The sequence below is a fragment of the Eublepharis macularius genome, chromosome 4 (assembly GCF_028583425.1).
Source record: "Eublepharis macularius isolate TG4126 chromosome 4, MPM_Emac_v1.0, whole genome shotgun sequence".
In the NCBI taxonomy this organism is placed as follows: Eukaryota; Metazoa; Chordata; class Lepidosauria; order Squamata; family Eublepharidae; genus Eublepharis; species Eublepharis macularius.
The window spans coordinates 142,457,785-142,485,488 of NC_072793.1; the positions used below are offsets into that span (position 1 = coordinate 142,457,785).

Consider the following 27,704-nt stretch of genomic DNA (forward strand, 5'->3'; position numbering starts at 1 on the left):
TACATATTCCTGTACGTAAGTATTAGAATCGTGTGTGCACGTGTATGTGTGCATATATCATAAATATACTGGACCTAGAGAAATGATGCTTGGGCCTTGATTGTTTGTAAATTTGTGCTATAGCAGAACACTGCAAGAAAGGTGTTTTTTTTTGTTTTGTTTTTTAGAACTCCCAGAACTAAATGGGGATAGATGATTGTATAATCACATAAAATAGTGTTATGTTAGAGGGAGGCCTCTGAATTCTCATAGAAGATAATTGCATGTGGGTAGCCATGTTGGTCTGCAGTTGAAGAAGAAAATTGTGGTCTAATAGCACCTTAAAGACCAATTAGATTTCCAGGATATGAACTTTTGAAAGTCAAAGTTCCCTTAATCTGATATCATAGAAATTTCCTCTTGCAATTGGACTGCAGATGGCACTGTGCATCAATGGTTTTAATAAGCAAGTCTCCAATATCACCATTTTAAACCCTCAGTAATTGCTGCCTACTCTGGTTTCTTCTCTAGGCCCTGAATGTGGAGAAAAAATTAGGAGATGTGGCTATGCTTGTGCATATTTTCAAATGGGAATTTGGATTTACTACAGATTATATACATTGATAAGGTTGTTTAACTACAGCAAAGAACAGGAGGGATCACTAAGGTAAGGAGATCTCTTCTTAATCCTTTTTATAGATCATTAAAATTTCTAAAACTTCTAGTGAGTAATCTTAATGAAGTTCCTTAGATGATGTTACTCAAATATTGTGCTCTGTCTTGCTGAAGTCACATTATAGTCTTTCTTTTTAAAGTTCTTTTTTATTTTTGAGAATTTTATACTGAGGGGCTGTAGCTAGTATTTAATTTTTAAAAGTAAGTTATACTGAGGTTTAAATGTGAATCTATTAATCTGTACACCCATCTTGCTTGTAGTATTTCTTTATAAGTGTGTGTGTATGTGTGTGTGTGTGGGGGCACTCTGCACATCCCCAGATGCACTTGTCTCTTCTGAACATTTGCATGTTCAACAGTGGAATGCTGACCTTAAAATTGTGCATAATGTGACATGTGTGAGCAATGTCTGAAATTTTTCCCTGGCTCAAGTGTAACTGACCCCATATGGAATGACGGACTATCATCAGTTCGGCCCCCAGTCAAAATTCACAGAATTCCTGTTGTGGTACGGTGAAACTTCAGAGCTAATATACACGTGATTTGGAATGGTAACTGTTTCTTTTCTACTGGGCAGAATTAGTTGTGTAGAATAGAGAAAAAAGTATACTGAGGTCCCCTGGACAATTTCTAGTGGATCATGTAGCATCTGCTGGCTGAGATTTTTTTTCAAAGAAAGCTGGCCTATGTGGATCTTGGTCTGATTCAGAAAGGCCCTACTTATGTTCTCTACATTCAGGATCATTTAAGATAAATTAGTTATGTCCGAAGAGTTCCTAAGTAGGCCTTCTTGCATTGCACATTTAAAATAAGTCAACGACTGCTTCAACGACTGCTTCAACGACTCTTAAAACTAGGGACAGACATTTGATTTCAGAGAAATACAACGTTCATGGAAGAACAAACTTAACCTGTCACTTTCGGAGTTGATGGTGTTGGTTAGAAGGAGCAATGATTTGACTCAGTAGAAGGCAGCTTCATGCGTTCTTCATGCATAATGAAGTATAGTTACTCCCCTCTTCACCTTTGTCACAGGTTATATAGTTTTAATTTACATTATGGGGCCTCTGACCTCAATTGTTTCCACAGTGTAGCTTTGTTGTCGGTCAGTGGTTAATGAAACCAGCAGAGCCATATAGCAGGCCATACCCAGAATAATGATATAATCCGGACCATCCCATGCCAAACATTTCCTATTTCACAGCTCTACAAAGTTTCTTTGAATTCTTACTTCTGTTACCTTTGCCATAGTTTTTAATTACTTAAATTGATGTCCTTCCAACTATCTAAGACTCTCCTATCTAGGATTTAGGTTTCCCAAATATGCAATTTCTTTTGAATTTTTAAATTTTACATACTACTTGCCCTTTACACTTTCCATCCATCCACCCACTCACCCACCCATCTCCATCCATTCTTTTTCTCATTTCTTTCTTCTTTCCTTCCTTATTCCCCTCTCATTTCTCCAAAAGCAGAAATATGGCTGTTGAGAACCATCTGGGATCAGGTTTTGGCCAACCATCTGGAAATCTGGGATTTTAACTGAGAGGCCCAAATCGTTCCCAACAGGAACTGTGAGCCCTTAATCCTAGGGAAAGGCTGCATAGATCTGGATCCAAGCTGTTGTGAACAGAAAGAGTTTGCAGAAGCAGATATTACCTGCAACCGCATCCCCCCCCCCCCCCGCGGTGTCCCTCTGTGTTCCCTGAAGTCCACTGCTATGGGGTGTGTTGATCCTCTTAAACAAAATGCCCTTCTCTTGCAGAAACAAAATCAAACTTGCTTTGTCTAGTTCAAGTGTGTGTGTGTAGATTTCATCTTATTATCTTGCTTTGTTGCAGCCTTCCTTGTGCCACATGGCATATTTTTCAGGCGGGTCCTCCAACCTTCTGCAGTGACTTTCTAATGGCTGCTGGAAGAAGGTAGGCAAGACCTGCATCCCCATATGCTTTGTATTTACAGGAGTTTTGATCCAACTCCTTGTGATTTTTCCCTCTCTGACCTCATAATGTTATGGCAGAGTAACATAAAGATAAGTGGCAGAGACACAGAAGAAGCCCACTGCCATCTGTTGCACTGTTTCTTATTAAACACGGCTGGTAAAGAATTGATCTCGGTTTAGGTGTGAATTTGCTTCCACCTCCTCCATCCCTTAAGTATTATGTTATAATAAGCCATTTCAATTAATTTCCAGACTGTCTTCTGCTTTTCCCCCCTTTTATGCAACATTCACCTTTTACATTATTCCCAGGATATATATATTGTCCCTTTTGCTCAGTGGCTTCCTTTTTCTGCCCGCAGGATGAGGTTCTGTGCCAAATCAATGCTTCCATCTCAGTGGCTGTTCCTGGCATATGTGTTAATGGTGTGCTGTAAATTGTTGTCCGCGACTAGCTACCATCCCCGGGGGCACCCAGGTAGGAGCTTTTAAACTCATTACGCGCTACCGAGGCCAATTAATAACACTCTCCAAACGTTAGAGTCCACTTTTTAGCCATGGATAATTGATGAAGCTGTTGACAATGTGTTACGATCAGAGCAAAAAGGTTATAAAAACAACAAAAAGAGCGAGAGAGAAAGAGATGAGTTATTACTAAGATTTCAGTGGAGTTATGGTAACATTTATGTAGGGCAGTTTCTTGAGCGACTTCATGCCACTTCTGCATCCTGAGCGGTTTCATTATTTTGCTTCTGCATTCAAAAATGAAAATTCTGTACAACTTTTAATTTTATAGAAAAGAAAATGAAATATTTTGGAAAATATTAAAGAGAGCCATTGTGATGTAGTGGATAGAATGTTGGACTAAGGTCTGGGAGACCCAGGTTTGAGTTCTCACTCTGCCGTGGAAGCCTGCTGGGTGGCCTTGGGCCAGTCACTCTCAGCCTAATTTACCCCACAGGGTTGTTGTGAGGATAACATGGAGAAGGGGAGAATGATGAAAGCCACTTTGGGTCCCAATTGGGGAGAAAAGTGGGCTATGAATGAATGAAGAAATAAATAAATAAATAAATATTTTGAAAATGGAAAACGCAAAAAGTTTATTTTTCCAACTGTATTTAACTGGCTAGTTTTACTGTAGTAAACGGATTACCTAAACAAAATCCACTGCTGTTGAGAGTACCTGCTGTCACTGTCAGTCTCGGGGAGGAGCGTAGTCTGTAGAATGAGAAAAGGGTTGTTACAAACATTTAGCCCTGCCAAACAGATGAGGAGGAGGGGATGGGATGTGGCTGGCAACCCCCAGGAGGTTTTGGGGTAGGAGTCAGGCATTGTGAGGAACTGCGTCAAGTCACAATGTCACTTCTGGTGGTATAAGTGATGTCTCACATTGCTGCGACACTCTAACAACCCCCCCAGAACTTCCTTTTCTGTAAATTAAAGCTGCTTGAATCAGTTGAGAAGGCTGTGTAGATTTTGTTTGTTTAGCCATAGCCTTTTAAAGAATCATTTCTGTGGGGTATAGTGATCAAGTGTTGGATTTGACTTTGGGAGTCTTGGTTCTACATAAAAACCACTTAGTAGCCTTAAGCAAGATGCTGTCCTTGAGCATCCTCACTTCAGTCACAAATGCGGTCATGGGAAAACGAACTAGTAATTGCAGAGCACTCAGTGTGATAAGAGCAGAGCGATGCATCATAATACCAACCTTTCATGGTATGTCCATCTTCCTCTCACAGCCGATTAATAGAAAGTTCATTGGGAAACACATGGTATCAGAAACACATACCCTAAATTTGGTGAACCTTAGAAATATCATTCTACAAAGACACTTCTAATAGCATTTGAAGTTCCCATGTTGCCACAGTTTTGTAGTTCCTTCAGAAAGTCATGGAAGTCCTCAGACAAGATGTTACATGTGTTGCTAGGTGTCTTTGACATCCCCTGTTTTAGTTTATCAGGGTTTGTGAATATGATGATACATAATTTTTTCTGTGTTGCTTTCTCATCTCAAGTAAACGTCAATAGTGTTATTAGTACATTATGGACAACTCTCACACACTTTCATGAAACTGTTATTGTAACTTTTTGTGTGTGTATTACTATAGCTGTTCTTATGATGAGCAGACAGATGACATATGTCATAAATGGTGTGGTCAGGAAGCAGAAAATCTGACTGACATTCATGATCCCACAAAATCCATCTCTAAAGTAGAATTTCGTTGCTGCCGTAGAATCCTGACAATGGTGGTTTTCACATTGCTTACTGGCCATGGAACATCGTGCCAAGCTCCCGGAACAACATCGTCTTCCTGGCGCGATTTCATGCCAGGAAGATGCTGTTGTTCCAGGAGCTTGTCATGATGTTCCGTGGCTGGTAAGCAGTGTGAAAATGTATTGGGGGAAATTTAAACAATGAGGCACGCATGCAGGCTTGTTTCATTCTATTGATATTTGAACATCTGAGTTTAAACTCAAGAGGGTGCAGTTTTTATCAGCTGCTTTGGATACTTTTAACATGGAGGTGGAATATTAATAGTCTAAATTAATTTAACAAAATGTCTCATGCCACACTTCAGAACAACTCGTTCTCCGTACAAATCCTCTGAGATCATCACTATGCAAGCTGTCTCTTGTGAATTCAGCTTTGTGTAAAATTAAGATTCCATAGAACTGGAAAGGTTTCTGCAAACCTACCATGGAGAACAAATGGATGATGGGAATTTTTCCCAATGGAAATTCTTTATTCTAGGCTAATTTTATTGCTATGAAAAAAGCGTTATCGTGCCACCTAGTGGTAAGCATCACAGCATATTCAAAAATAATAAGGGGTTTGTGTAAGTGTTCAGGAAACAGCCCAGCATGTAAATACGATCATATATATTTATCATGTAAACTGTCTAATTTTAATTTTTGATAATAAAACAGCAAATTTCTGGATATCTTCATAGCTTTGTGAAATTGGGGAGGGGGTGAGTGTGCATTCTTCTAAATGCTTAGCCAGGGTGGGGAGGAAGGGATGTCTGTGTATGCGTTCTCATAGTCACCATGGTGACAAAAAGAAGAAACAAAGACTACAAATTTCCAGCCCTGACAAATCTGCCAAAGAAACTGGGGAACCAAATGTATGCAAATCTGTCTAGTTTAAATATTATCCGAATTGCATAATCTGTGGGAAGTAGCATAATTATAGAGAACTCTGTGTTTAACAAATTTCCTAATGTTTTACCATGGTAGTATTTTAATTTCCTCCCCCCATATTCATCATGTTTAAAATTTTATTATATAACAATAAAACAATAAAACCCGAAAACTGGTACTTCATGACTAGTTTCAGTTAATGATAAACTTTTGGAAATCTCAGGTATCCATAATAACCAGATTGTATAAAAGCTACTATCCTACTTTTTTGCTGCTATACTACTGCTACTATTTTGCTACTTACCAGTCCAGCCGTGAAACACCCAATAGTGGGAGGTCCCAGTGGGGAAGCAGTAAGACTTGTTTATGTTTAACACGTGTGCCCTGCCTTTCCACTTAAATCTTCAAAATGTTTTACAACCTTAAAAAAGCCCCATCAACTCAAACAACAATTAAAATTAAAATTAATTTATCATACATACTCAAAATGAATATTAATGAACTGCATCTTAAAAATTAGCAATAGAGTGATTTACTTATTTAGAAATTTGGGACTACTGGCTTGGAGCCTATGATGTTGTTCCCCTTGAGCTGCTCTCTGGCTGCTATGGAGGTTTTCTTCTGCTGCAGCCGTTCCTTACTCGGCTCCTAGAATTTTCTCAGTAATCAATCAACCATATACATGAAATAGCTGAGATGGGGAAATTATCTGGGAAATGCTGGAACTATACCTTAATACTTCTAGCTCAGGGATCCCTAATCGTGTTGAGCCTGTGGCACTTTTGGAGTGGCCACCACCACAAAGTGGCTGCCATAGTTGGTATCAAGCTCTCTCTGGTTAGGGTCAGAGTCTGGGGTGTTGACTTTCTTTCAGAGATCCTGGGATAGCAAGCCTCAGAAATGGAAGGGGGAGTTGCTATCACCCTACCCCTCTCTCCCCCATCATGTGCCTCTTGGTCCTGTGTGCCGTAGAGGCTGGGCCCTTCCCCCCTGACTGCTCTCCTGACCTCCTTTTAAAGACCCTTCCAGGGTTCGCCCTCCTCAGGCTCTACCAACTGTATCCTGTCTCCTTGAGGGACAACCCAGTTCACCAATGAGACTTCCTGCCGGTCTGAGTTCCGTCTCTGATGCCCCATCCAGGCCAGGGGTGACTCCCCCCCATAAGGGCTTTCATGTGGCAGGGCCAGCATCCTGCCTTTGACCTCCCATGTGGATATCATCAAGCATGCAGCCCAGTTGATCAGCGCAGTCCCGTCCTTCCAGGCTCTCCATTGCGCTGGTCTGGGGACTGGTTCTTCCAGTTCTACTTTCACAGTTCCCCCGCAGCTGGTGGGGCTTTGTTGCCTCTTGCTGTGGCAGTTAGGGCTGGCTCCACCAGGCCAGCTTTCTCATTTCTCCTGCAGCCAGCAGAGGCTCTGCTATCTTGGATCCAATGAGTCCACGCTTCCAGAAACTCACAAACAAGAACCTGAGAGATAAAAGGCAGCAAGGCATTTCTGTGAAAACATACCATCTTCCCGAGTCTTGTGAGATAACTCAGCAGAGGGTCTTTGGAGAAATGACACTTCCTTCCCAAAGCATTTGATTAGTTCAAGTCTTGCTTTTTGGAACAGGGCTTGACCTGGAGCCTTGTATTGTTTATGGCATTGTGTGACTTTTTTTCTGATTAGCACAAAATCAATACACATGTTTTTAGACAGAGCTGAAGGTAAAAATGTTGTCAATACCCAAGCTTCAGTATGGTGACTTGGAGAAAGACCGCTCACTGAGACGTAACGAATGTACAAACACCTCTGAGTCTATAATTCCATTCTCCCTTCATCATCTAATCTAGCTGCATCATGACATCAGCATGGGGAGATAAGAAATATGTGTCACTTTCAGGGCATACAACAAAAATTGAGCTGCAGTGAATAAAATGTCACCTTTCTCCTTGCTATCTACGAAAATGTAAGCACTCAATTTTATGTCCCCTCTCTACCTCCTTTGCTGCCCTTCTGAAGCTAATTTAAAGTAAGAGATCCACATGATAACTACAGTGCTCGCTCGCATCTAAATCTTGCAAGTGCTATTTCTGTTCCTCACTTTTAGGGCAGAAGACAGCAGGTGGCATGCTATGAATAATGGCTGCCTATATTCACTAGGTATATTCACTATGTACAACATTTCCAAAGTATTTTCCCCCTCTTGGGAAAGACTGGCATGGAAGAAGGTATACAGCAGGGACATCCAACCTTTTCAAGCCTGTAGGCACCTTCAGAATTTTTAGAACAGGTGCTGAGTGCTGCCCCTAAATGGCTGCCACAGGAAGTGGAGCCAAACCCAAAATGGCAGCTGCAGGAGGTGGAGCCAAATAGAACACCTCCCTTCTTGCGCTTCCTGGGCAGAAGGAAAACCTGAAGGGGGACTGGAACAACACACTGACTGAGGAAAGCTCAGGAACTTATCGGTTCTTCTGGTCTTCCAGTGGCTGCCTGTTGCTGTAGCTGTGGAAAATCCTTTCATTTGAATGAGGGCAGCCGATAACAAACCTGACCTTACAATGGCCCCACCCACTTTTTTATTTTCCTGAGTTTAATATAGACTCAACAAAACTTCAGAAAATTAGTTTAAAGTATTTTTATTTTATACATCCACTCATATACTTTTTCCCCTTATAAACTTTCTTCAGCATATGGGCCTTTTTAAAGCAAAGTCTTCACATATTTTTGAATATGTAACTTAAATGTAACTTGAGGAAAGAGGTTCTGGTGTTGGCTGGAGATGGACTGTGTATGGTTTTGCCTGTTTGTTTTACACAACTTAACACATACATAGCACTGAAGAGACAGGTGCTCAGTCACATGCAGCCCATACGACTGAGTACCTGTCTCTTCAGTATACCTGTCCCTTCAGTGTATGTCCATTCTAACATAACATTTAGTGTTGCCTACCCTTTTGAAGAGGAAGGCAATGCATCTGTAGAAAGGAGAGCCTGGAGGTTCGGATTACTGCTCTCTGCATCTGTCAGCTTTTCTCTCAATTCTGTTTCAGTATACTTATTATTTACATAATAGCCAACTCGAATAAATTCTTGACCTCTGTAGGTGCATGTGATTACTACAGCTGTAACTGCTACAGCATCTGCATCAGGAATGAGTTCTGGATTGGGAGCATCTGCATGAAATATGAACATGTGTCTCTCTGCAGGAACAGGGCCCACCAAAACAGAATATAAAACTTGGTCCATACTCCTAATTTCTGCTGAGCCCACATAAATATCCATTCCAAATTTTCTGACAGATCCTCTATGCACTCAAACTGGAAGGAGTTGAAGAAGGATTATCCAGCACCACTACATTGTTTGCCTGAACCTTTGCCATATTTGGGGGGGGGGCGGGGGGAAGCAATCTCAAACAATAGTAGCAGCGTGTTGCTGAAGCCCCGCAAAATCCAGAGGAGTGTCCTTTTACAAAGCATGCTCCCGGGCCAGTAGAGGAGCAAGCCTGTGAGTTGAAAAACTTTCCCCCTCTCCTTATTTTTTGTCCCCCCTCTTTCCCCTCTTTGAAAACATTTTTGCACGATCACTCCACACTGTTTTGCAGCTTTCCTATTACCACCTCAGCCTCTTTCAGAAAAGCTTGCTGGGTGCCAAGGGCAGTACTGCTGGGTACCCTGGCACCCATGGGCACAACGTTAGGGAACCCTGGTGTAGAGAGTAAGAGATGAAGCATGTTTCAAATGTCAGCTTATACTTAGAATATACACTTCTTGAAGTTATCCAGTGGTCAACCTCTCTGCTGTAGTGTGTGTTTTCTCAGTGCTGGAAACTTGGAATAAATTATAGATGCTGTTGGGATACTAAGTAGTCCAGAGTATAGTGAATCCCTGTAGCCGAACATGTTGATTTGGTCTCTCAAGTAGTACTGAAATCATCCTATCTGTATTGGCACAGTAGAAGATGACAGCATTGACCTATAAAAACTCTTAATGGCTATTTCCCAGTAGGCTTCAGATAGTTCTTCCTCCCCTGTAAACTGGTGGTGATCTTTACATTTTCTATTTACCATCTGGTCTGAAGCTCGCTTTCCTTTGGGGATTCACTTGAGCGTGTTCCAAAAATGATGCAAATCTTTTCTGCTTGGTCCAGCTTTCTGTGTAGGTTTTAAGCCAGGAAGGTTGTTGCAGTTCTAAACTTGATGCTTTATTTTAGTTAGGTACAAACTGGCTGTTTCCCCCTCCGCGCCCGGCTTTTCAAAACAGCATATTGATGCTCCTGGCTGTATGCTTTCTAGAAGGGAAAGTCTAGAAATTAAAGTAACTAACCTGGGCATGTAAGAGAAAGCATAACAACAAAGTTGTACCAGGCAACATTTGTTGGAAGAATTTCTCTGGTTTCTGTAAACAGGATTCCTGTATATCCTATATTCCCAGTCTTCATGGATATTTAACAGTGCAATCCTTCCATCCTTCTGAGCCCATTGATTTCACTGGGGTGAGGAAGGTATAATTTTGCTTAGGATTGCTCTGTGACCTGCGAAAGGAGTCATCCTCACTCACCCGTTAGATCTATTTCATAGCAATTTGTTGAGGTGGCTTCCATAGGCAGTTGTTAGATGCTGTTTTTATACGTTCAACTCAGAGTCAATTCTTTTGTGACATTTTTATTCAGGTAGAACGCACATGCACCCCTTGTCCAGGCTGAAGTGTGCGTGCATGCGCAAAATTTGGCATGCATCTCTTTAAAGTGCGCAGAAGTAGCAGTGAGGGAAAGGTTGGGATCCTGCTCTTGAGTGCAACAGGTACCAAAGTGGCATACACTGAATGTATGGGCGGGTCTCCCTTAAAGATGCATTTTGCATGCAGGTATCAACATCCAAGTATCAAATGTAATATGTGAATTGGCCTTCAGCGAGTCAAAACTTGGATTCTCAGGAATATGAGGGTTAATGTGGCTACTGGGCTGGAAGCCACATTTTGCAATTTCAGTCACTCAGCAGAGCAACCTCTCTCACGAGAGGGGGTAAAAATGATAATACTGTAGCGATAAAACTGGTATCTCCTGATATTAAACCCAGAACTGAAATGTCATGTATACACTATGTTTGGCTATGTGCATCCTGACAATACTACTGTATTCTTCCTCTTGTTTGTCAAAAGCCATCGTTCTTAAAAAGTTGGTTTTAGAGGGGAAATATCCTTCAACCACCACTAGAGGGCTCTGCAAGACTGAAAAGCTGGCGAGGGGCTGCCAGCCAGCCAGCCAGCCAGCAAGCGCTCCTGCTAATGATGGAAGTCATCATAACTTTGCAGGTTGCTACTCAGAATGATGAATTCTTGGTCTTTTCATGGGTCCAGCACGGATTAGCTTACAATATGCTTTATCCCACTTAACTCTATTTATGTCTTAATATTTTATTTAGTAGTATTTATGGATATTTTCACCTCGCTTCTAAATAAAGATTAACCATAGTGGAAGACTGGCTCTTTAATTGCTTCAGGAGATCAGATAAAAAGAGCACATGGGTGTAACAAAAGGATTCCTTTAAACTTCATAATTCTTGGCTTGAGAACAGGTGTTTCCAAACAATAAAGAAGGGGTGTGTATGGATTAGTAGGTTTATCTCTTTTAAATATGAAGGGGAACATGGTATGCACAGGATCGGTTTTGACAAAGTCTTCATTTTAAATGCATAGGTATGCTTTCCACTAGGGAGCAATTCAGTGTTAATTTAGTCTTTTATAATGTAAAATATAGCCTCTGGTACAGTTTCCTTCAGGAATGTGCACTTTACAATGTGGTCCTGTATTTTTATGCATTCAAGGGAGCTGGAAACAAATTACAGGCTGGATGATTAATATGTAGGTTTCACAGATCAGGATTTGTAACAATATAAAAAAGAATAACAATCACTATAGGCGTGCAGGGTGAATGTTTGAATGATCAGATCTCAACCATGCCCAGTGTCAGGCTATGGATGACAGGATATGGCAGACAGATCCCTGTACCATTGCAACAAGAAGTCCAGGCTCTTGGTTAAATGGTTTTATTCAGCAATCAAAACATTTCCATATATATGTCCATAGGATTACTCAGAAGCAAGGTAAGGATCTAAGCAGTAAGAGCAAGATTGACAGGAATAGTAATTCTAGGGAAAAACCTTCCTCTTAACACACACATTTGCTCCTTCCCCCTCCCAATAGTAAACAGGATATTTGGCACGAATTTGCCCTGAGAACATCTTGCATAGCTGTACTATCAAGTTGAGTCACTGAGAAAGCAAGACATAGCAATTCAGAGAAGTGAGTAGTACACAAGGTCATGAACACTGAAAGTTTCTATAGTCCATTAGATAAGCATCTGCAAGCAGCCTGTGAAAGAAACGGTTATGGCATTGGCAATATGACATCAAGTTACAGTATGAAACATTGGTTCAGTATGAGCATTGGCATGGATGGGGCTCAGACATGACACCCAGGCTGCTGTGTTCAGACATCATGGCAAATTTGAGACTGAACAAAGCCTTCCCAGTTCAGGAAGTTTTCAGTTTCAACCTGTACATTAGGGGAAGAAGGTGAGGGAGGCAGGATCGGGCACATGAACGTGAGAACAAGCTGTGTTTGCACCTGTCATGAAGAAACAGAAGTTTGTTACAGTTGAAGTCTAAGAGTTTGTCCAGATAGGCGTATACTCTATGGTTGACATGGTCATAAAGTGCTATCCTTGAAAAGGTAATTCAACAAAGCAGCATCATGCAGCAGGTGCTTTTAGCATTTTGAATTCTGCAGTGATCCTGCTGGTTTCATAGTCTGCTGTTTGATCTTGTAGAGAGCAGCACGTAGATCGATTAAGGGCCAAACTACACAATATGTTTTTTCCTGGACCCAACTCATTTTCCCTGCAGCCGCACAGCAGCTGCAGGAAATAATAATAAATAATAATAACTGCACTTACATACTGCTCTTCTGGACAGATTAGTGCCTCACTCAGAGTGGTGAACAAGTTAGTGTTAGTATTATCCCCACAATACAACTGGGGAGCTGAGGCTGAGAGGAGTAGCTTGCCCAAAGCCACCTACTGAGTTCATGGCAGTAGTGGGATTTGAACCAGTAGGGTGCTGATTCGTAGCTGAACCATTTAACCACTGTGTTACATGGCATTTTAAAAATCAGCGGGAGCTTGATTCGGCTCAGAACTGTGGCGGGGGAGGGGGGAGGTATTGTGTAGTTTGGCCTACAGTGCACGTGGGTATGTGTATGTCAAGTGCAATTAGAAAAAAATAAGCTTGTTGCGTGCACCCATAGTCTTGATATATAAATGAATAGGACTAACTTCTGTGCATGCTAAAGGAAGGTGTGGACAACATCCCGTGTGTGTGTGTGTAAGGACTGAGTGGCAAGCTGCCTTTAGAAATGTAATTGCAGTACTATTCAGTTCAAACTCCTGTCTGTAACTTCTCTATGTCTATTCAAGCATATAGAATTATATTTCTATTAACTTGACAGGAGAAGGTTTCTAGTCTTTCTCAGAACAAGGAATAATATATAGCCGTTAGATCACTTGGGTTTTAAAATTTGTTCTTACACATCTTTCTAAAATCTACCTCCAAAGAAGTAAAACACAACCAGCATTTCTTTCTTGATTTTACTGCAGACACCTTGCTTTGTTTCAGACAAGTGACCATTGAAGGGCAGTGTCTTTTTTTTTTCAGCAGGAGATTAGACATATCATCTTGTGTTCAGCTGGGTAATCTCTTCTCATCATGGTGGAAATGATATCTGTCAGAACAGGGGGGAACCAACATTTGGTATTCATTACCTTTCTGGGTAGCAATCTTTTAACAATACTCCCTAGAATAAAAATATATTATGAGCAAGAAAGCTCAAGGATCAACGCTCTCATTACTCGATATCAGACTTTCTCTTTTTTTAACCATTTCCACTTACTTCCTCCAGCAGCGCAAGGCACAAGCACCAGTGGAGCCGCTTTAGTTGTCATTCCCGTGTTCGAAACTTCAGTTCCCAGCAAAACACTTTGTGCATGTAATATTTGCCTTGTCTTGTCATCAGCTTTTTTTACTTAACATTCCTCTTGCCAAACATAACTTCAAAGCAGATAGACTATTCATTTTGTAACCAGTATGCAAGAAATGTGTAGTTTCATACAATGTGATAATAGCCATCATAATCTGTACAGAGGAATGCATTTTTAAAGATTTTATGGTACTCTATGGACACATACATACACATTCCCATTCATTCATTCATACACTCATTCAGATATTTATGGTGCATTTTTCTCTCCTAAAGGTCCAAAAAGTTGCTTTCATGACCCCTCATGCTCACTTGGCTCATGTTTGCATACTCTTTTCTACCATCCCACTGCCCCTGCCACTTGGTCCCGGCTTCATACACTAACAGTGAAATCCTAAGCAGAGTTACTCCAGTCTAAACCCATAGAAATCAGTGGGATTAGACTAGAGTAACTCTGCTTAGGATTTCACTGTAAGAATGGAAATACATGTTACTAAGTACCTTGGGACGCTCAGGTGCAGGACTGTACCTGTAGTCCTCAATCCATGTGCAGGCTGTTCTTGCTCGGTGCATGTGAATGCCATTTTCACAGGAGCTCCCTTTGTGCGATTGCATCTGCAAGTGAGTCCAGAGGGCAGAACGCCAATCCAGCTCTGTTTTTGCTGCAAGAACAAATACTGTAGGCTCCTTTTATTTGCTAGTTTGCATTTCTTTAAGGTGTGAGAAAATGTTAAGAGCTGTATTTCAATGAATGGATGTGGGGGGAAATGGGATACTTTTAGCAGTTAAGGAGGAACTAGAGTTGCCCGGTCCCCTTACTCTCTTGGAGGGAGGGGGGAAACCTGGCTCTTACCTTCTTTATTGTTTACTTGCATGCGCTGTGCATGTGTGGTCCCATGGCTACCTGGTGATGGCACTTGGTTATCCTTAGGTACTTGGTAACCTGTATTTCCATCCTTAGGCACACGGAGATGTGCAGACAGACATAAATACCCTCACAGCTGAATTCCCCCCCAGTTACTTTCATCTGTTTCCCCCTCTTTTTCCCCTTCTTGTTCCATTATCTCTTAGCAATGGGGTAGAGTGGGGGGACCTTCTACCTGTGCCATTTTCAAAAGCCAGAACATCTTGGGGGAGCTTTTTGCCCCAGTGCAGGATCACACTGGCACTAAACACCGTGTGGTTTGGTTCTGAGCAGCTGTGCTTTTTAGTGGCTACATGACAAGGAGACTTTTGGCAGGAGGCGCTTTCGGTGCCTGCCCCAGCCTCTTTGGTATTTGTTTGGAACATTTATACCCCATATTTCTGCTAATGCTAGACTCCAAGGCAGTTCCCAACAGTATAAAAACAACAAAAATAAAAAATAGAATTGCATATTTGAAATAAGATTTTTAAAAAAATGAGATGGCAATGAGACAGAGTTGTGCGTCTTTGACAGAGTACTGAAGAGTCCTAAGAGGGTTCTGCTGGGTGAGGTCTCTTTTCTGCTTGCATACTTTCTATCTCTGTTCTATATGATTTATTTAAACCCCACTATTATCATATTCTGGCCATGTAGATTGCTTTGCTTCTCTTTCTGTCTTTAGTTGTGGGGAATTTGGCTGGTGAGGTGTTGATCCTTGAAGGGCCGCCGTAAGTGGTCTTCGGAGCCTTCCTGGAGCAGTGAGTGCCTACCTCTCCATAATGATGAGAGTCCACCATGCACTCCCACCTTTCAGTGCTAAGAGCTTTGTGCTCTTAATAAAATGCCAATTGAATTGTAACCAGGTTCGGGAGCCAAGGCTGGATCCCAAGGTGAATTGTCAGTGCCTGGAAGTTGGGCGATCTTAATAAGTTCCCTGCACAGCCCTCGCTTCTTTGATTGTATCCTTGCTTGAGCCTTGATGCAGGGAGGGAGAGACAGAAGAAATGGCTTTGACGTTTCCTGCCAGCCCCCATACTTTACCCCTCTTTTTGGTTTGAACTACAGCTGGAAGGGCATTTGTGTGGCGTTTTTGTTAGACACTCAGTGACAGGTGTGGGAGATTCTCTCCAATATTTTCAGCTGGAAAAAAATGTAGCAAACCTGAGGGTCTTTGGAAACACTGAGAAAATATTAGTCTCAATAAAATGCTCTTTTATAGTAGGTGATGCTTCAGTCCCCAAACAAGGATCCAAGATAATTAGTCTGCAGCTTGTGAATAACTGTTTTCCTCATGTCAAGAAGCTTCCCTTTTATCAGGATGAATCACATGGCAGTTAGTGTCTGATGAGGGAGAGGCAGCTCTCTTTGAATACGTTCAGGATAGTATAACCTATGCAAATAATCCAGCTGTGAGGGTTGGACACCACCATGGAAGTCCAGGCAATGGCAAACTACCTCTTAACGCCTCTGGCCTTGAAAACCCCTGGGGGGGGTCACTATCAGTGAGCTATGACTTGACAAGGCTTTACACACGCATGCACGCATACACGAGCACACACATACACACACAAAATACACAGGCACATGCATATCATTCCATCATTCTTACTGCAAGCACTTGTTTAGAGTTTGGGGTTTCTTTTGGCAAATCCCTTTCAGGGATAGGTGCGTGTTAATACTTTATAAAAAGGGAGAAAAGGAATAAACAGTAATAATACTAGGGAGCTAAAAGTAGAGAAGGGAAGCGCGAGAGGGAAAGAAAACAGATTCTCCACTCTGGAATATTTTGCCCCACATTCCTTCTGAGGGTTTTTATCTATGGAAAGCTCCTTTGTAAACTGCTCTGAGTGGGTGTTAAGTTGTCGTGGCTCAGATGTCCTGAAGAGTGGTACATAAATAGAAAGTTGTTGTTGTTATTAATGTGTACAAATTAATCTCCATCACCTACACTGAAAAGCAGATAACTGAAACCACTGAATAAAATATAAATGAATATTAAGAGGAACGAAAGCAGCAACATCCACTCAATTCCTAATTTCTGTGTGCTGCTGCTTTACTGTTTTAATAGATTTTATTACAGCTTTTAGGGCACTTTGTCCCTTGATTGGGGTATTTTGAGCTTTTCATATGGAGAAGGAGAACCCTGTAACAGTACACTAGTCTGAGAGGATGGAAATCAACCACATATTGATGAAAATGAAAGGCCAAGAGAGTGTGAAAATGTTCCGATAAAGAGTGAACGTTCAACCTGCTACTGTATATAAAGGATGCTATTCAGTCCCCAAAGAGCCCTCTGCTGCTATAAGAGCTATCCCTTGAAGTTGTTATTATATATAATTCTGGCGTAAAACTCATGCCATGAAGTCTTGGCACTGTGGAAGGGAGATAATGTCAAGTGGATTGATAAAGTGAAAAGGACATGACAGTCTGTGAAGAGGAAGAAAGGAGAGGAAAATCATTTTCAGTGGAGACAGGATCTTATGATGCCACTTAGTGTTTGATAAGCGGATTGAAAATCCAAAAATCAGTTTTAAATTACTGGGCAATGAAATGAGATGGCGATAAATAGGTCTACTCTAGTGATTACATCTCTTCTAGACTGAAATAAGAGATTAAATAATACACTGTGCTATTTTAGCTAATTCCACATTCCTGATGGGATTTATTCCCCCTGCCTCAAGCAAGTGTTGAATGTAATTCTAAGCAATATCCTAGAAAAAACATGCCAGAACTGAGATTATCTTTCATATTACATACTCTAGTGGTATCTTTTATACAGAGTTTACATAAATACCATTTTTGTGCAGTGGTGCTTATTGAATTGTTTTTGTGTGTACCTTCACTGAGGAACATTGTGAAGTAAATAGCTAGCAGAATGAAGCAAGGTTGATATTCTAGTATACTGTATTGCCGTTGAGTCATTTAAATTACTTTTAGCCTGATAAATACAAGGCTTGAAGGCTTGTGATTCCAGGTTCCCTGGCCTCTCCAGTTAAAAGGATGTTGGGTAGTACCATTCTCTACTTGACACCCTGGAGATCCACTGCTAGCTAGTTAGAGTAGACTATGCTGACTTAGATGGATCAGTGTTCTGACTCATTATAATGTATAAAGCAGCTATACAGAGGGAAGAGTTCCGTGGTGATATGGGAGCAAAAGAACTTCTGAACCTCTTCAATCTATATATAATTTAAATCTATACTGAAAGTGCTTCACTATTTATTAGATCCCCTCTGATTTCCAGAAACCTTGATCATAACCAGAAGATACATGCATTCTTAGATGAAGCAGATTATTTGGATCCTTTCCAATACAGTTTCAGGTCTGGATATGGGTCTGAAACAGCCTAAGTCACCCTGGTGGAAATCCTGAACCAGGAGATGGACAGAGGGAATGTAACTAAGTTGATTCTCCTGGACCTCTCAGCAGCCTTCAATACCATCCGTTACGGTATTCTTCTGGACTATTTTTCTGGGCTGGGTTTGGGAGGCCAGTAAAGACTTCTTGCTTCATCAGGCATTCCCTCAGTGATCCCTCCTTCCCTCTTTCCTATCCTATGTTTTAATTGCTGTTTTTATGTGTTGTATGTGTATTTTAGCTTTGGTTTTAATGGTTTTAATTATGTGTTTTTGTTTGGTGTTAATGGTTTTTATGATGTGTTTATATTATGTATGTTTTCAAGCTGTTAGCCTCCTTGGTGGTCCTGATGAAGGCAGAAAAGCAGGCTATAAATTTTGTAAATAAATAATAAAATAAAACGAATATGGGTAATATTCAATATTGATCAGACTGGAAATAGCTTCCATGCTATGGTATATAGCTTTGAATCAGCCATTTCATGTAGGAGGTAACACAGTATCTGTGTTAAAAAGTGTTGGGATGTTTGCATCGTGTGCCTGACTGACCTTTGTAATCCTTCTCTGGAGTTGTAAGAACTTAGGAAAACAGGCATTTCATGTGCAAGTGTCTCTATGCTTTTGCTCAGGTTTTATGTTCTTTGTAGCATGAGAGGCATGAAGATTTCCAAGGCCCAACACAGAGGAAGACTGACCATTATAGCCACTGGGGAATTTTATGGTGGGCTGATGGCCGGCCATCCTCCCCTAGTCCAGCCTATGGTAGAAGAGCTGCACCTCACTGGAGGAAGTGGCTCCCAGTTTGGGAAAGGTGGCTTCTGGCCTGTGCAAGCCATACTTGGCCTAAAGAAGGCAGCTGCCAGATGGTGTGATCTGTGCCTGGCATAGCGGAAGAAGTGGTTCCCAGACCAAGTGAGCTGTATTGGTTCAGGGAAGGTGGTTTCTGGCTGGCGCAAGCCACAACCAGCCTGGAGAAAGTGGCTCCTGGCTGCTGCAAGTATCACCCAGCTTGAGGAAGGTGGCTCCTGACTAGGGTTGCCAGGTCTCCTTACCCTCCTGGTGGGAGGGGGGACCCAGCACTCACCTTCATGCTGACCTGGGAGTCCTGCTTGTGCATGTACGGCCCTGCAATGACATCACTTCCTGGAAGTAACATCATTGCATTGGTGCAGGGGCCTGCTGCAAATGATGTCACTCCCGGGAAGTGATGTTGTTGCGCTCCCAGAAAGCCTGTTCCCATGCCTTCCCCCCCGCCAGCTGGATGAGTGGTGGTGGGGGCAGAGGGTGGAAGTGGGGGATCCCCCTGCCCTCACCGGTGGACCTGGAGAATGCCAGGAGCAGGACCTGGCAGAGCTGTGGTACTGGTTGAATCCTTTTTCCTCCCTCTTTCCCTCTCTAGTTTGTGGGGGATGGGACCCTTTTCCAGGGCATTTCCCCCCTCCCAATGCATGCCTGCTCTAACACCTTTCTTGACCATCTGTAGGCTATTAGATTTGCATTTCAAAAGCCATTGGATAGGGGAAGTTGTTGTCAGTACAAAGAGTTCGCACATCCATTCATCAGTACCTTTGTTCATCTCCAGAGGGCCAGTTACTGAACATATCCTTTCTAAAAAACAAAGAGACTGAGACTAATGGAAATCCTAGTGGCCTAGTGATGACAAAGGACATTCTTAGAACCATCTGTGAGACATTTGCTCAGAAAACCTCAAAGATGAGAGTATACCTTTATATTTAAAGGAAACTTATGGATATGTGACAGGCCTTGTTCCACTGCAATCACTTCTTCTTATAAATGCATGATAAAACATACAACCTTCCACTAACAGTTCTATACATTTTCCTTAGGAGGAACGATGTGTAGTGATGGGCAATTTTCCTTCTGGCACACTTTGCAATCAGCTTCATAGCTCTCTTGAGCAACACTCAAGAAAAAAAGAGAGAAGTCTTAAAACAAGCTTGGGATCCCCCTTCCCCAGACTTCTTTTTTCCCTCTTACTATGAGCCTTGAGGAGCTCTCCACCAGCTCTTCCTATGGGTTTTTCTTCTTGCCACAAATGTATATTTTCAAAGTGAATGAGAACTGTGAGTGGGTGTGCTGGAAGCCACAGTGAAGACCAGCAGAGATGTCAGGTGGCAGAGATGGTGGAAGAAAAGAGGAAAACTTTCCAAGTGCCAGGACAAATTTTTGTGGACTTTTGCTTTTTGGATTTCTGGTGGATTTATATTGGACTTATTTATTCAATTGGCATATATTTAATTCCTTATTTACTATTTTCATACATATTTATATGGCATGTAGGAATTTAGTGCATTGTTGGTGGTAAGTTGATGGTTAGGAGGGCTGGGCTAGGTGAACACAGTATGAGCCGGTCCAAAATTTTTAGTAATTTTGAATAATGGTATTGTCATCTTAATCGTGTATATTGTTGGATTATATTTATTATTTTTATTAGTGGGCCCAAGCTGATTTCATTGGGTGTTTTTTCCACCCATCCGTTATACGCTTCTGTACTTTTCTCCTGGCAAAAGGTAGTGGGCTTCATCTGGGTGCTCAGTCTACTGCTACCTCTCATGTTTAAAGTAATGAGCATGCTTAGCCAGATCTCTTGCCACTAGGGATTGTGGGAAATGTAGTTTCCAGTGCCTCTTAATGAATTGAGCGTTATGAATGAATTCCAGTGCCTCTTAATGAATTGTAAGAGTTATTCTACATCCTTCTTGGTATTTATGACTACATGAAGAGAGTAGAATGGCCAAACTAAAGTCTAGTGGCATCTTAAAGACCAACAAGATGTCTAGGGTATGATTCTTCAAGAGTCAAAGCTCCCTTTGTCAGATATGACTGTATGAGTATCTAAGGCAAACATGAGGCCTCCAACCTGTCTCCTGGTTTCTGCCTACTACTTTGACAGGATAAATATGGGTACTGATTGTAGGAGGGATACCTGTTGGTAAGGAGAGCTGGGTTAAGTGAACATAGTATGAACATTTGCTTCTTTGTACACATATGACACAAAAGTAAACTTTTGTGTGCTAATTTCAATGGAAAAGTTCAGCTTAAGGAAGGAGGAGAAAAGAAAGATGTGTGCATTTGTATCTCACAAAGGAGAAAGGAAATGAAAATGGGGATATTTGCATTGAGCCAGCCAGCTTTCGAATGTTGGTCTCATAACTCATTTTATAGCAGTAAGTAACTGTAAGAATTACATCTTGTAGTCTTATTTGTGTTACTATATTTATCAGAAAGGACTTCCCATCTTGCTCACATTGAATTATCTGCTTGGCGGCACTCTCAGATTAGATTAGTATTATTTGTTAATGATCAGTAACAGACCCAACATAAGACATCCTTAGCAGCATCACGAAAACTGCAAACAGTTTTAAACTATCAACAGGTTTCTTTTAACAAATCACCAAACCTTGTTATGTCAACAATTGACAGCCCTGGTTTTCACAAAAGCATTCCCTCACTTTGATTGACATGTAGACAAACAATGGGACTTTACCTGAAAGATTTGTCAGTTATTCCAGCCATGTAATATCCTGTAATGACACAAATAAGTATCTATCCATAAGGTAAAAATAAGAGCTTTAATAAGATTTTACAATATCAAAAGCTTTTGCAATGGAGAATTTTAAATTAAATGACATTGCTTGTCCAGCAAGCAACATTGCTTCCCCCAAAGCCCTTCAGATACTTTACAACGGCAGCCACGCTCCTGTTAACAAACCTTTTGTCACCCTTCATCTGAAAATATCTGTTCTGTGCAGGTGACCAGAGCTGAGATCTAGTTGGCAGCAGCTTCAGAAGCTCTGCTGTAATTAAATTCTGCATTTCAGTAAACAGTGATGACGATGCTGAATGTCCCCCCAAGCTCCAGACATCAAACCATGATTTGGCACTAAGTCAATAAGCCTTTTGCTTGGGCACTGCCTCATCCTCTCATATACTAAACCAAGCAGTGAGCCAGCGAGCTATGGATTGCTCTTCCCCTCTTTATCGGGTTTACAACACAGCTTCAAACCATTGCTTGCAATCCTGGCTTGAAGGAGTGCAAACCGTAGGGTTAGAATCCAATACACTGTGAATAGAAACTGGTCATGGCATGGACCTCTCAGGGCCGGCGTCAGCACTCAGCACACAGCTACCAGGGCACATGCCTTCTGGTGGGGCCCTCAGCTGGTGACTCTACTCACACATCTCCTCCGATGCCTGCACTCACACCCTTCCACCGCCTGCTTGCGAGTACTTTGTTACCCTGGCTCCCAGCTGCATATTCTGCCTAGCGCTGCTGGAGAAGGGCATGTCAGTGGTGCACCAAGCAGCAGCACTCCTGGTGGCAGAGGCACTCCTAGCTGCGCCCACCACCCAGCACCGCTGGGGAAAGGGCATGCTGGCAGTGTAGGCAGCTGTGACTGCAGGTGGTGGGATAATTTTTGAGTGGGCCAAGGAAGGATGCAGGCAGGTGGAGGGATGTGGGTGGGAGGGCAAGAAGGGTAGTCTAGTAGTAGGCGGGCTCCCCTGAGCATTCTCTGCCTAGGGCCCCTCAAAACCTGGAACTAGCCCTGGGATCTCCTGCCCTTTCCCCCTGCAATCCTCTGCGCCTCCCGCATCCAGTGAAAACCTGCTGCAGAAAGACAGGAACAGAGTGGGATGTGGTGTGGTGGTGTGTGTGTTTGTGTGTGCATGTGTGCTGCGGTTCCCCAACGGGGGTTTAACAAATAGAATCTTTCTAGTACATTTACTATGTTGGTGGAAGAGCATATGTAAGAGAAGAAGGGGGGGGTGGTTTCTGCTGATTACCATCATCTTGGAGCCTCCAGAGCTGCATCCCACTCTGTTTAGGAGAGTCCCTCAAGAACAGCCTGTTGGAGTGGCCCAGAAAGCTGCAAGGAGAAGGGGGAGAAGTGTGTCCTGTGAACTCCTCCCATTCACGGTTTGTAGCATCCTAACCCAGAATTTGCTGGATTGAATGTGATGGTAAACTCTCGATTGTGGAAGTCACTGACTGCCTTTGAATATACGAAAGGAGGAGGGAATGTGTGAGTCTTGGGGCTTCTTGATGTAGCTCAAAAACATGGTTTACCGTTATGTCTGAATCAGTCCAAACTTGTACTGAAACTGATGACAGCTCACTTGTAGGACTTCCCTAATGAAATGTAATGGAGATTTAAGAGCTGGAAAAGCGATTCTCTGTGCCTAACTTAAAGCTGACTAATGTTTTTTTCTAGCAAAAAAAAAAAGCCACAGCAAATAGCGTGTGACTTTTATCTCTGCTGTATCATTTTGGAAATTGCTAGCTTGCTCTCTATGCAGAGGCAGACAATGACAAACCACCTCTGAAAGTTTCTTGCCTCAAGAGGGGTCACCATAAGTCAGCTGTGGCTTGATGGCACTTTCCACCGCCACCAGCTTGATATTCAGACTTAACTTTTGGTTCTGTTATTTTATAGTTAAATGCACTTGATTTCTTTGCAGTCATTTGACTGGAGTGGGGAGATGGGGCTGTGGTGTGAATGGAATTCCATGTTCCATGAAAGCAAAAAAGAACTTAACACGTTAGGCTTGAATGCATTTCAGCCATTTTTTATTCTGTAAATTCGCAGAGCTCAGGTTGAAAGGAATGTTGTAGAGTATACAGTCCTTACATTTTGCTGGCTGCCTGCTCACTTTCCTTTAATCCAAATGTGTGGGAGAAAAATGGACTCTTTATTTTCCTCCAGTAGTTCAAATACAGCTCATCTGTCGTATGATCTCTTGTGGTCCTCAGAATAAACTGGGCCTTTGGAACATCATCCAGTAAATTCTTGCATTTAGTCTGTAGTCATCAGGCAGGAGACTGGATGTGCATATGTAACTTCTTTTGTATGAGTTCCATGGGGCTTAGGAAGTAAACTTTCACACAATTGGGAGTTAAGAATTTTTTTTAAAACCATTTAACAATAAATACAACTATTTTGTCCTTTAACTAAACTCATAAATGTAACTATACAGAAACTTTCAGCCAACAATGTCTTTGAAAAGATAAACAGCTCAACTTGTCAGATCCCACCGAGTGGTAAAGTCCTTTTTTCATAATATTTCCAATTTGAAGCAACTGGAGCCCAGGCTTATGTCCTCTTTTTGGGGAATTACAGCCCTTATTCAAGGTGATAAGAGCATATTAATTATTATTCAGCTCCACAGCAACCAGCTTCTTCCTCAGCTGCTTGGCTGTAGCTACTGACTCCACCCTCCGCCCTAAGCCAATTACCTCATAGGGATTACACATACAGTTGAGAAGTAAAGGCTGTCTTGGGAGATGTCATGAGAACTGAAGGACCAAAAAGCTGTTTCTGTCATAGATCAGCAATCATATGCAAATAGAACTCTGTTAATAGCAGGGCTCTTAAAGAGTTGGCCTACTTCTCTACGTGAAATAATAACAATCATCCGTGCGTGTGACAGAGATCCACATTCGTTGATGGCGGTGGTCAGCTGTATTCGCTCTGTTGCTCCTTATATTCATCCTGGGCAGTAGGTGGCAGTAGAAGAACATAGAGATCAGAGATACTCTGGGTTTTCATTTGCAAGTAGAATTCACACTCTCATTACCTCTCCCTCCCAGCTTTATAGGTAATTTTTTGCTTTTCCCAGCCTGTCTCCATTTTGGCGCTGTATGCATGAGACACTACTATTGCTTTAATAATTACTGCAAGGATCAGAAAAACAGATATATTTCTATGTCCGTTGCTAAAGACGCAGGTGGTTGAGTCATACCTTGTCGATTAGAGATGTGCCAGGATGCATTTCATGGGTCATACTCCAGGAATGAACAGCCCAGCCCAGTCAAAAGCTTACTGGAAAAAATATTTCCCGTCTTGGTTTTTATCAAGCTACAGCAATTAAAACATGCAGAGACTTTGTTTCCAGGCCTCAGAAAAATAATTTGTTTTTTTCACTCCCCCCTCCAAACCATCCCACACCAGTTGACTTTCTAAATAGATTTGTCCTTCAGGTGGCCCGGTGTTTCTGATATTACCTGTGGGAGATCTGCAACAAACTTTACTTTTGCATTGCACATTAGCAGCATAAAATTTTCACAGCTAAACTCCAGTGTTTTATAGTGATTGTTTTTGTGTGCACTCTATTGTCCTTTGCTATAAAGTGCTCGCTTTGAGATGGTGGCCAGGAAGGCTTCTGAAGTTAACAAACCATTAAGATGAAAGGAGGGAGTTCATGGTGGTGCTATATTTTCAGGCTGCCCGCAGAATCCATACAAAAGTAAGAGAGAGATTTGTACAGTAAAAGCCGTTCCTCCAGTTAGATCTAAAGCTTCCAGTTTCATGAAGGTTAAAATCCAGATGATTATGTCACATTTGAAAGTTACTTGATGATATTAAATGGAACATAAAAAGCTGTCTTACTAAGTCAGAGCAGTGACCTCCCCAGAAGGCTGTCGCCTACTCTGACACAGGAATACGCATTCAGAAATTAACCAATCAAAATACAGACGGAAGCACCTCTATTGTTTAATATATTTAATAGACCAAATCCAAGAAGGATAGTAGTTCCTGGATCGCTTCAGAAATTCTGGTGACCATTATTCTATTTCTCACAAAAGAGATGAGGGCATCTAGAAGAGAAAGTGACAGCAGATAGTTTGACAGAGGCATGTGCCAACTGGAAGAGTAAGCAGATATTTCCTCTGAAGATCCAGAGGAGTTAGCTGTGTAAGTCTGTAGTAGCAAAATAATAGAGTCCAGTAGCGCTTTTAAGACTAACCAACTTTACTGTAGCATAAGCTGTCGAGAACCACAGTTCTCTTTGTCAGATGCATCTGACAAAGAGAACTGTGGTTCTCGAAAGCTTATGCTACAGTAAAGTTGGCTAGTCTTAAAGGCGCTACTGTTTACTATTTTCCTCTGAAGAGGAGCACTCCAATAAACATTTCTGGTATCAACATTTCTACTTTCTGCTATGGATAGAAGAAACCAAGTGATTGAGGGAAGGAAAGAGAAAGTGGGAAGAGGGGCAAGTGAGGAGTAGAGATGGGCACGAACCACAAAAAAACTGAACGATGAGGTTTGTGGTTCGTGGGTTTTCACGAACCAGGAACTATGAACTGGCACGAACTAGAGCCAGTTTGCAAACCAGTTCATAGAATCATAGAATCATAGAGTTGGAAGGGGCCATACAGACCATCTAGTCCAACCCTCTGCCCAGTTCAGGATCAGCCTAAGGCATCTCTGACAAGTATTCATCCAGCCTCTTCTTGAAAACTGCCAGTTTGTGGTTTGTGGTTCGTGGGGTTTAAATGCCCCTTTCTGGCCACTTAGCAGCGGCAGGGAAAGGGGCATTTGGCAGTTTAAAGGACCCTTTCCTGCCTTACAAGTGTCAGATCCCTTTAAACTATTAGCTGGCAGGCGGCAGGGGGGGATCCCCCCTCGCCGCCTGCCAGCAGATAGTTTAAAGGGACCTGACACTTGTAAGTGGTAGGGCCTTTTAAACTGCCCAGTCCCCAGCCCCAGCCCCAGCCCCATACTTACCTTGACCTGCAGGCCTGCAGCATCCTCCCCTTCCTCTCGTGAGGGGCGAGAAGGCCGTTTTCGGCCTCCTCCACTGCTGCGCGGTCCCGCAGGGCAGCAGAGGAGGCCAAAAATGGCCTTCCCACCCCTCAAATGGCTGCTGCCCCCCTGCTGCCTGCCAGCGGATAGTTTAAAGGGGCCTGCCACTTGCAAGCCACAGGAAAAGTTTATATGCCCATTTCCCAGGGGAAATGGCCATTTAAACTGCCCCTTTATGACCCAAACGAACCAGTAGACCAGTTCGTGGAAGTTCGTGGAAACGAGCTTCCACGAACCACAAGTTCGCGAACCTCAAACCTGGTTCGTGCATTTTTTTGGGTCATAATTCAATTCGTGCCCATCTCTAGTGAGGAGACAATTGCCTCTAGTCTGCTGTTATAGCGATAGCAACAGCTATGTTGAAGAAAGGGCTGGGAGTAGAGAGGAGAAGGAATTATTGCGTAGCTTGAATGCTTCCATCTGAGCCAGAGAAGAATTGGGGGCTATGAGGATCTTCTCTCTTTAAATGTGAGTTTAAGAGCTGCTTAAACTCATACCCTGAACCAAAGAAATATGACCTCTAATCATATCACTCTTTCCAACAGGCAATATTTTATTTCAGTAGTTTGGCAGTGTGTTCTTGATTCAGCAGAAGTTGGTCCTGTTTACTTGCTATCTCATTCTCTGTTCTGCCGCACCTTTTAGCCAGTCACAGGAATATTTGCCCTTTGGAGTACAAGCACCACTGACCTGGGAGTGGGGGAGTAGAGCTACCACAATCTCTGCACCCTGCTGTGTTTTGAAATCAGTTACAGATGAGTAAATATGGCCATTTACTTTTAAAAAAAATTAATTTCATTAAGAATTTTTAGAGCAGAAATATAAAACTAGTAAAAGGTTAGAACAAGAAAAAAAGATTATATATATATAATCTTATATATATAAGAGAAATAGAAACAAATATAAAGAGGTGACTTTCAATTTTCTCTACAACAAATACAAGTAAAATCACAAGTGTAACACCGTTTACGCTTGTGATTTTACTTGTATTTGTTGTAGACAAAAAAAGGATATACCATTTTTGTTCGTGTCATATTATGCAATTTTACAGTACTTATATTCTTATGCCACTTACATGCTATTGATGT

At 42.0% G+C, this 27,704-nt stretch overlaps 1 protein-coding gene and 1 pseudogene across 1 annotated transcript in view; one reads left to right on the forward strand and one right to left on the reverse strand.

The window, feature by feature from the left end:
- Positions 1-566: 566 nt before the first annotated feature.
- Positions 567-27,704, forward strand: part of TAFA4 (TAFA chemokine like family member 4) — a 112,063-nt gene continuing 84,925 nt past the window's right edge. Inside the window, exons 1-2 of the mRNA XM_054976407.1 lie at positions 567-646; positions 2,956-3,071. Coding sequence (XP_054832382.1) covers positions 567-646; positions 2,956-3,071 — 196 coding nt within the window. The remainder of the gene's footprint in view (positions 647-2,955; positions 3,072-27,704) is intronic.
- On the reverse strand, positions 8,664-9,096 carry LOC129328919 (histone chaperone ASF1-like; annotated as a pseudogene).